A 10,835-nucleotide genomic window follows, 5' to 3' on the forward strand; every position below is an offset into this window, starting at 1 on the left:
AGTATCTGCATATGTAGAAATCAGCTGGACTAAGTCATTATCTGTATAGAAGGTGGAACTGAATCATATTTATATGTATACAGTAGCTTGATTCAAAAGCTGAAAAGAGGAAAGAAAACATGAAGAAAAAAACAAAAATGAGGAGAGTAAAACCATAAAGACCTGAGACACACTTCCTTTATTGAATCAAGTTTATAGTTTGAAAATTATACCATTCTCATGGCAAAAGATCCATTTCTGGCATAACAAAACCAAGAAACAACATTTTTGTAAAGTTTTCCATCTTTCTGTCATGCTCCTACATGCTCCTACAAATCCAGATTTGTAGATGTGTAAGCAGATCTTAGAAGCAATGATTTTTTAGCCAGAAATTTAACTACTGGGCTGGTTTGCACAAAATCACAGGTATAAATTTATATAGCACTTTGGAATATTTGGCACACTGGAATTTTGCGCCTCTCTGCAGCTGAGAGCCCTGTGGAAGAAGAATGAGAAACAGGGCCCTTTCAGTTCAGTCTTCTCTAAGAAGAATTATGCAGAACATGCCACATCATTTCACCAGAGGCTTAGCATGTTCTCAGCTACAGTGTAACACCAGTTTTAATGTCATCACATTTAAGAAAAACCTTCAATAAGCATAGCGGAGAAAGCAATGCAAGACGTCTGGAAGGAATGAGCCAGGGCTATAAAGTTTGCCTGCTTTTGGTTCACTCTAGACAGCAGCTAAGAAGCAGAACTGGGAAATATGGGAGAGAAATAAAGATGAGGGGGCGAGAAGAGAGAGTAAGAACAAAGGATATGAAAAAAACATAACACCAAAGAGAGAGATTAAAACCAGATGAGAATCTTCATCATCTGAAATCTAATTTATATCAGTGTTTCAAAATGAGTCAGTCTAACTGGGGCAGCAAGCAGAGAAACAAAGAAAAGGAGAATGTAATAAATATTTTATTACATTAATCATAATAAGCTGCACTTTAAGTCTTGGCCAAAGCATATTCTTAAATCAAGCTGAGAATGTGAGCAGTTTCAGACTTAAGAGCATGAGGCCCACATGACTGTAATTAACATAATAAATCATACTGTGAAACTCTACACAGGCTGACAGTACTTGGTTGATATATTGCTTATTAAAGACTGCAGACATTTTTCCTCTATTTTATTAAAGTGCCATTGGTAGTGAATAAAAAAGTACTCCTTTCTGTTCTGTCTGAACTATCTACTAGTTCAGCCAGAGGAAGAGAAAATGTGTTGGCAGGTTATGGCATTTACTTCAGGTAATACAGATTGCAGCACATGTGCCCCAAAGAACTGCATTTCAATATTTTTTCTCCTACCATCTTTAATTTAGTAAAGTACTCCAACTGCCTTGTTAGAGATCTTGATGTACCATTTCTGAAATTCTCTGCTGGTGATTCTGCCCAGTCAGACCAATTTGTTTTTACCTTTCACTGTATCTTGTCCAGCAGGAATAAAGCAATCTACAACAGGCATAAATTCTATGAAGAGCTCACAATTTACAAACCTGCATTGGGAATATCTGTGCACACTTTGTATACACATATTTCTTTTGTCTTCATTGGCTCAGAAAGCAGAATTTGAGGAGTAGCTCTTCATGCAGCTCTCCAGAGAGAATGAAGTCTAACACTTCAAGTGAAACAGCTTATAAGGTAGATTTTTAGCCTGCTTTTCTGTTTTGCGCTGAATTCTCTCCTCCTCACACTCTAGAAAAATGACAACTGGGCTTTATTTTAACCTTTACAAACACAACTCTCATCACATTAAAAGGATGGAAGTTTAAAATGCAAAGGTCCTACAAGACTGGGGAAGACTCAAAGCTGGGCAGAGGGCAGAGGCATGAATACATCCCAGCTTTCGGAAGGACAACAGCCATCAAGCAGTAGATACTGTGACAGGCAGCTGCTCACACACACTGGCTGACCAAAGACCACTTTATTCCAGATTAGCGATGGCATGCCCAGGCATTTGCCAAGACAAAAGCTCCCAGGAGGTGCAGGAGCAGCCAGAAATTTTGCACAGTGAGGAGACAAACCTGCAAGAGAAGCACATTAATCAATAGCCGGACTGTTGTTCATGGCACAATTAATTTCCTTCTGTCCTTGAATACGTGTTTAAACCTCATTTATCATAGTTTGACTGAGTAAATATTTAGTCGCATTTTGCAGCTTTACTTGAGTAAAGTCTTCTTAAGTAAAATGAGGAGTTTCAGATGTTTTCTAGCTATGTACACACTCAGGAGAGCATACACAAATCACATACCTCTCTGCTGCTCAGAATATTGTTATTATTTCTCTTCTGTATTTACACTGTCAAAATTTACCTGTCAGGATTGTTATTTCCATAAAAATAATTTGTTCTTCTATATGAACAATCAGGTCCCCTCCTACTGAATGAGTTCATGCTAAAACTGACATGAACCAATTAATATAAGAGGTGACATGGGGCATAGTTTAATGGATATAATTATGGACGTGTTATACTGGCTATTTTAATATACACCAGCACAATAAACAGTCTGATGTATTTAACAATTCTGTAAGTGAATGGTAATGGGACAACTTATTGTCAAGCTGTAAGCTTTCTGGAGGGGAGAGAAACAGAGGCATAAAGCCAATTCTTTATATACAGAGAGGAAAAATAAAATGTTAGCAAAAAACCAAAATGCCTGTCAACATATAGGCATGAATACTGTTTTGTAATGCTAGGAATAGTGTTCCTGTCTGTTATTTTGTTTCCTTGTATTTATAGTCATAAGAGAAATTAAGTCCCAAACAAATGGCAACACTCCATCTGCCAAGAGCAAAGGACAGAAAGAAACTCCATAATCTGGCACGTCAACTGAAGGACAGAGCCTGTAACAACCAGGAGAGTGCTCCAAGGTGTGGACAGAATGAAATTGCTCCCATACAAAACCATCAATGCTTCTCTGGCTCATTTATACTGCTATGCTTGACCAGTCAGAAAGCAGAGATTGGCACATACCCAGTGAAAAGAGAAATGAGTGTAAACATAAAATCAAAACAAGCTGTTCAAGGTTCAGAGATGAACATCCTTATTTTTCACAGGCTTGATCTTTGGGTACAGGTCTCCTGATTGAAATAATATAGCACTAATTATTCAGCTGTTGAACTGAGGTGATGTGGCCTGGGGTAGAATAGCTCAGAATACATTTTTTCCTTCTCTGAACAAAACAGAAAATCAGCTTTGTTCTTTCATTTTTTCCTTCCCAAGTGCAAAGCAGAAAGCAATTGATTAAATATTATTAATCTATCATTGTATGATTTCAAGTGATGTTTTTATCATGAAGACCTATGAAGTTAATGAAAAGCTACAACAGAGCACAGTGCCATTGTGATAGTCACCCTCAGTTTAATCAACAGGAACACATGCAGACTTTCTCTGTGTGTATGTGCATTTACCGTTCATTCAGAGTTAAAGGGATTAATGGGTATATATTAGAAGTAAGATGCAGCCAATGCACTTAATGATCAAGTATAATTAAGCAAAATTTTAATAACACAAAGTTTTAATCAGACTCAGCAGGGTCCTCAACAGCACTTTTAAAAAGACATGTATACAGAAAGGCCTACCCCCACTGCCACAATGGGCATGATTCATTGGGAACCATGACCTGGGAATTGCTGTGTCTAGCACAACATTTGTGTGATCAGCAGCATCTTTTCATTTTTAAAGGACAGCATTGCTGGGCTCCAGACAAAAGTAGACTTATTTGGGAAATGAAAACACAGTTTTGCCACACCGCTCCACAGAGACCACCAGCCACATTTAAGCTGTTCAAAACAACCAGTGCTGAAAGCAGCTTTCCTGTGACCATTCTGTGGAGTGCCCCAGCAAGAACAAGTCACCAGGGAAAGCAGCCGTTCCACTTTCTCTCTCTTGAGGCTTTGAGTTAATAGCCTGTTTCAACACTTCCTGGAATGAGCATGTGCTTCATTTAAGCATACTTTATCAAAGAAAGATAGATTTCATCATGTTTCACTGTTTCCAGGATCTGAATGTTTTAGTAAGCACTGCTCTGTGCTGTGCCAGCCATGATAAAATACCTAAAATATCATCTTGCTTCTGTTTTCTTTTCTGGAAATATTCAAACAAGGATTTCTGTATTCCAAATTTTTCTCTTGCTTAGAGAGATAGAAAATACACTCAGATCTGTTTCATGCTCAAGCAGATTCTAGGTTCACTGCAAGCACCAAAAAAGAGATGAGATGACATGACAGAAGACTTACTAAGAGTGATATGATTTAGGTATGAAGAAAATGGCATAAATGAGTGGTCACTGCATGCTGGCTTCACAGAATAGCTTATGCATATTCCCATCACTGAGACAGTGAAAACAGCTTTCCTCAAGGTCTACTGCTATTAAAACCTTAGATCTTGAATACAAATGTGAAGTAGTCCTTCTGTAGGTATAGAGTCATTGAATCATAAAATCATTAAGGAGTCTATGGAAAGGTCTTGGAAAAGACCTTTAAGATATCAAGACCATCCCCCCCCCCAGTACAATCACCATGTTCAGTACTAAACCATGTCCTCAAGCACCATATCTACACTGTTTCACAGGGATGATGACTGTACCACTTCCCTGGGTAGCCTGTTCCAATGCTTTATAGCCCCTTAGATGACGAAATTTTCTCTAATCTTCAACCATAACCTCCCCTTGTGCAGCCTGAGGCCATTTCCTCTCATGCTGTCACTTGCCTGGAAGAAGAGACCACCACCTACCTGGCTGCCCAAGCTAAACAACACCAGTTCCTTTAGCTGCTCCTCATCAGACTTGTGTTCCAGATCCTTTCCCAGATTTGTTGCCCTTATCTGGACATGTTCCAGCATCTCAACATCTTTCTTGGACTGCAGAGCCCAAAACTGACTACAGGATTTGAGGTGTGGTCTCACCACTACCAAAACAGGGGAATGATCACTTTCTAGACCCTGTTTAGCCAGCCTCACACAAAGCGGAAAATCACTCAGAAAGTGTCCTGATCTAAACCATAAAGACCTGTGTTCCCTTTTTCTGCCAGCATCCCATCTGAAGTGCAAAAGTAAAGTGACTGTCTGAAGCCTTTCCAGGATCAGCATCTCTCTTGGCTCGTGTTGCATCTCCTCTGCAGATCCAAATCTGACCCTTGTTTCTCTTGTCTTAAAGATTCACAAATCATAAGCTGAAAATAGCTCTAAAATGAAACAATTGCAAAGATCACACAAAGGAACTGATCTCTTATCAAAAGCACCATGTTAAATAAGCTATTTCCTAAAATTAAAGTTCAGTACAGATGTGTCCAATTGTTTTGGTTTTTTTTCCCCTGTATATTTTCAAGACAGCTGGGACCAGCAGAGGTGTTCTTTTATTCTTTTATATAACAGCATCATAAAACAGAGCACCTCACACAGAACAGTTGCCTATTTAAGACACCCCAGAGAAAGGGAGAACATAGTATCTCAATTATGTTGGCTTGCAAAAATGATTCCTTTCGACTTTTCATTGTGCATTCTATTTTTTGCTTTTCTGAGTCTCATGTTAGAGTAATGGGAGACAGGGTATATTCCTAGGTCTGAAATGAACTGTGATGCTCCAGAACACAACCATTCATTGAAATGGGACTTAGCCTTTGGGTATCACACACCATCTTCCTTAATACTGTTTGTGCTATAGTAATTAGAATGAAAAATATATATTTAAAGGAAGAGTCAATAATTCTCAGTGATGCAATTCCTCAATGCAGAACTCCAGTGAATATTCTCAACTGTTTATCAGCTAAATTTGGCATGCTTTACAAAATTAATCCTTAAAAACTGCTAGGGCCCATCTGCAATAGTCCTTTTCTTTCCTTCCTAGCTGCAGAAAAATAACTTTCACAGATTGCCTGGAAATAATAATTCTTTCACCTTCCTCTATTACACAGGATCAACAAGCCTATGCACCTTTTATTGCAGGAATTCAACTGAAAGCCCATCCCCAAACATCTCACATACCAATCTACTTTCACTATGAATACTCGTGAATGGTTTCGTGCAAGAAGTGTATATACCTGAATCTACATCTCTAGTAAGACTGCTGCCAGGAGACTGCTGTCTCTTTGTGCTGCAGGTAGTTCCACTCAGAGGAGCTCCATGCTGAAAAGAGGAAACAAGCCCTGACATCAAGGAATGCAGCATCCTAATCTTTTGCATGCATAGCTTTGTGATAAAGACTTAGTATTTATGACAACCTCTATGTGACAAAGTCCATTGCTGATTATACATGAAGGCTGACATGAGCTTTCTTGTCTGGAAAGAATTTTCACTGAAGAAAATACATGTGAAATCCTGAAAGGTAATTGATATCTTTCTTAAGCATAGTGAAAATCTAAAGATATTGTAATAATTGATGAGTTTTCATTTCTGTGTTCTCCTGCAAACAGAACAGCTGTAGGAACAGCTGCATAAACAAGTCTTGTATTAGAGTTGTAAGAACTATGGGTTCACTTCTTCTTTATAAGTAAGTTTGTCATGCTGTGCACCCAGATGATAAAAGCAATTACACAACTACTCGGCCAAGGCTAAACTTGTCCTCTTTATGGTACTGTCCTGCTTTTAAACAGAAATGCCTTGTAATATTATAAAGGTAAGTAATCATTACCTAGACTTCTAGAATAAAGATGTCTAGCTAGACTTTTAGAATACAGCCCCCAAAACATTAGATTATAATTTAACAGCATTTGGATGAAGAAAATTGAAGGCAGGATCGGGCTTGCAAATCACTGCTGCAAGATCAAGTGATTAATCATGTCAATAGCTTCCTTTTTCTGAAATTTAAAACTATAATGATGTAATTTTAGTCTTCTAAATAAGCAAGGCCCTAGCAACTTAAAAAAAAAGTTATAGTTTTTGTAATTATGTATCTCAGCGCTTACTGTTTTTAGTCCATCTACTAGAGCAGCAATAGATATCAATTATGGGACCTAAAGAGTCACCAGTGGACTCCGAACTCTTCAGTACAACACAAAGAGAAGAGACTGTCTCACCCTTACATATATTTAAGTGTTCACTTGACTACATTCAGCAGTATATGTCCCTGCAGATAGGCTTCAAGCAGTCACTTTAGCCAAAACTCATCAATCTTGGTATGTAAACAACAAATACAGAGATCAGCAGTTATTTGAATGTTCTTGGAAGAACGTTATTTAAATAAGAGTTTTGTAAATTTATTTTGATGCGATTATTTTTCTTGTGCTACTTGGCATGGTTCCACTGGAAATAATTGCAACAAGGATTAATTCTGCCTTTCTGTATGCTTTATATACACCCCTAAAAAAGGCGTTATTTTTTCTTGTTTGCACTTCTTTGGAATGTGCGAGGCTGACAGTTTTTTTATGGATAAAGAGTAATTTAGAAGTTAGAGCTGAATCTAGTCAAAACTGTCAGTTCATAAGGTGTGAAGAGACTCCTTTCACCGAGAAGTTTTGTAATGTTTTGATGCTCATCCAACAGCTCTTAATCCACAAATCTTATATGAGGATCTTGGTTCCCATTTAATTTAAACTCACACCATTGCAGACATTGCAGACAGAAGGAAGGGGGGAAAGGGAGAGGTCCTACTTCTTCTGATTACAGAGAAACACTTAAAATGTTCTACTCAGAGCTCTACATCAAGCCCCAGATGCACTCCATTTTATAATGGTCACATTCAGACAGAGACATATGAACACCTGTAACCTACAGGGATGTCCACATTGAGAGCAGAACAAGAGTCAACCCACGTTAGTTCCCAGCTGTGAAATTTTGAAGGTGTTCTGCTTACACCTTCCCACGATGGGAGCACAGGAACAGAACTACATCTTTGCCCAAGTTACCAGGCTAAGCCAACTCAGCAGCACTGATCTGGACTGACACACCAGTTACAGAAAATGAAAGAATTGAGAGGATCTCAGAGCAGAGACATCAGAGCCAGGAAGTCTAAGCACTGCCCTCAGCACAGACCATCATCCATCACAGCGCACATTCAAACACCAGTACTTTTGATAACCACAATGCCAGGACAGCGAGCAGCACTCTGACTATGACAGGAGAGGTGCTTGAGGACACTCTTTCCCTTCCAAATTCTGAAAATGCACATAAAACAAGCAGTCAGGCAGTTCAGTGATGGATGTACATGAAGGCATTGTGACAGTACACATAGAATGTAATCTGCTACATCTCTGACAGAAGCAAAAACCCCAGTGAATACATTTAGATGATTTTTTATTTTGCATCTCTGCTTACTACTCTGCATTCAGCACAGTTTTTACGTAGGGGTTGGATATCTTTTTTTTTTATCATGGGACTCTTTGATCCTGTATTTACAGTGATGCACTAGTGTTGAATCAGAAATGTCTTGCTGCACTGTATGTTAATACAAAACACATCTTCAGCCTCAGTCTTCAAGTGGAAATTCAGTATTCTTCACAAATTCTCCAGCAATTCTGTTTACAAAATAAATCCTACATCTCTCAGAATCAAACTTGTGTTCATTCAAAATAAGCTCTTTCCTTCTCTGAGCCACAGTCTCCCTCCACAGCCTTCTGCAATAACACCAACTCATTTTCATTCCTCTTTTCAGACATCCAAATGTCACTAATTGCTCTAGGCTGCATGTACTACAACATAAAGCATCATGTTTCTTACTTATCTTCCATCTCCACTGATGTGATCTACCTTGCCCTTGCTGGTTCTTGGACTTTAAAACCAGCCCAACTATTAGGAAAAACATAAGACAGAAGAGGTGGTTTGAGAAGAAGAAATTGAAGAAATTCTCTGTTCACCACTACTGCAAAAATTCCTCTCCTAACACACACAGGTCCTCTCAGTTTTTCCAGAATTAAAGAAAGGAATAAGTGATACCTACATGCATTCCTGAAGGCTTTGCTATTAGAAAGGCAAAATAAAATCTGAAAACTCCCAGATGAATGTCCACTTATTAGTGCTGAAATTTAACAAAAAACAATTCAGTATATTCCATAGTGGTTATATGGACACCTAAACAAAAAAAACAGTGTCTAACCTAACCGAGTCTTCATTGGGATGCCACTTCTCTTTTGAGACATGGAAATATCTTTGTAAGGTCCCTGCTTATACATTCAGTTGCCACAGTCTAATCAAAGAGAGTAAATGAGTTAAAAAAAAAACAAACATATTGAAAGAGAGACTAGTCCAAAGGCATAATGTGGCTTAAACTGGCCTAAGCTAACATATATCATCCAGATTTTTGATTTTATGGATAATGTCACTCAGACTTTCACGATCTATGGGATTACTATCAGCTGTGTCTGGTATAAATGCAAGGATATGTCACTTCAGCTAAAGCTCAAGCAGTATTTCTTGCTGCTTGGATTGCAGCCTTTAATCATAACTTAAATTAGGCCTCAGTTCTGTAGACCTTAGACCTTACACCACCAGTTCTAACGGGACCAGGAGCAAGGCTTCAGATATTGGAGAGGACAAGGCAGAATTTAAATTCCCTGCTCTCTTTCAACTTTGTTTAGTCAAGCAGGCACTGAGTCTATAAATGAATAAAAGCTGTAGACTTTTTGACATAATTAGTTCCTGGCTTTTTTTTTTTACCATCAGAATCTAAAAGACTCACATCTGTCTGTTTAAGACAGAAAATTTTTACACAGGATAGATAAACATCCTCTTGTAATTCAATATTGCTCAAACTTTATATATCATGCACCACTTTCAATATATCACTCTTTGTTAGGAGACAATCTAACAAAATCACTGTACATAAGCAACCACCATAATCTAGTTTTTAATCAAACATCTACATTTTATCTGCAAGAATCTGCTGTGCATCTGTAATAAATTCAATTTCCATCATTGCCCACCGTTTTGAAACTTGAACATTTAATGATGCCAGCACATCTTTCCCAAAGGAGAAGGCTCTATGGAAATGTGGGACTTTACTTAGGTATCAAGTTTTAGTCATATGTCAATCACTTTATCTTCATTAAAATGCCACTACCTCTGAGTAAAATAACAGCAGGGTGACACCAACACTGTACCAGTCTAAGGAGAGGAATTGTGTAATGCTTTTTTGGAAGAGCAAAAATAATTTAACCATTGAGAACATAACTGAATAAACTGGAATTTGGACAGTACTCTGAGAACCCATCACTGTCTATGCAAAAAGCAAAGCACTTGGAGGTTTTGAGGGTTGATTTAGACAGTGGGTGTAATCCAGGTGCAATCCCATTTTGCCCTCAAAGTGAGACACTAGATGTGGATCAATCCTGTTTTTGAAACTATATAAATGCAAAAACATTGCACTGCATCCATTCTTGTAAGGTTTAACCCTAAACACTAACAATTGCTGACCTTGTTTGGCTTCTGAGGACCTGGCAAAAACAGTTGAAAGGAGCTTGGATTTTTTAATGGATCTGTTGAAATATCTCTCCCAGATAACACACACCTAACACGGAAAAATCCTGCTTAGGTTTGTCTTCCATGGTCCCAAATTGCAAATTTGAGACTGAGCAAGTTGCAGAGGCAGGCAGGTAGAAACCACATCTACATATAGCAGTGATAGGTTATAAACTGAGGAAGGCAGAATAAGTAAATTTAACACACAATTTGGGTTGAGTGGCATCAGGCATCCTACCTTTTTCATATTTAGCAGTGCAGAGTTGGTTCTAAACCAGATGGAGTTTTGCAAAGGAATTTCCGTGAGGGATTTACATGACAGGACATTTCCATTTACATGACAGGACTACTGCAAAATAACATCTCAGAGATGCAGTCATGCAAGAAATGGGTCCCAAAGAAGAATTTGCTTTGCT

General features: G+C 38.3%; 1 protein-coding gene across 1 annotated transcript in view; it reads right to left on the minus strand.

Annotated features, from left to right (window-relative positions):
* The window catches only part of KIAA1958 (KIAA1958 ortholog), a 75,622-nt gene that overhangs the window by 31,498 nt on the left and 33,289 nt on the right, over positions 1-10,835 (minus strand). Inside the window, exon 3 of the mRNA XM_041486317.1 lies at positions 2,581-2,598. Within this exon, the coding sequence (XP_041342251.1) occupies positions 2,581-2,598 (18 nt within the window). The remainder of the gene's footprint in view (positions 1-2,580; positions 2,599-10,835) is intronic.

This window comes from Pyrgilauda ruficollis, unplaced genomic scaffold, assembly GCF_017590135.1.
Source record: "Pyrgilauda ruficollis isolate IOZ18807 unplaced genomic scaffold, ASM1759013v1 scaffold75, whole genome shotgun sequence".
NCBI classification, from domain to species: domain Eukaryota; kingdom Metazoa; phylum Chordata; class Aves; order Passeriformes; family Passeridae; genus Pyrgilauda; species Pyrgilauda ruficollis.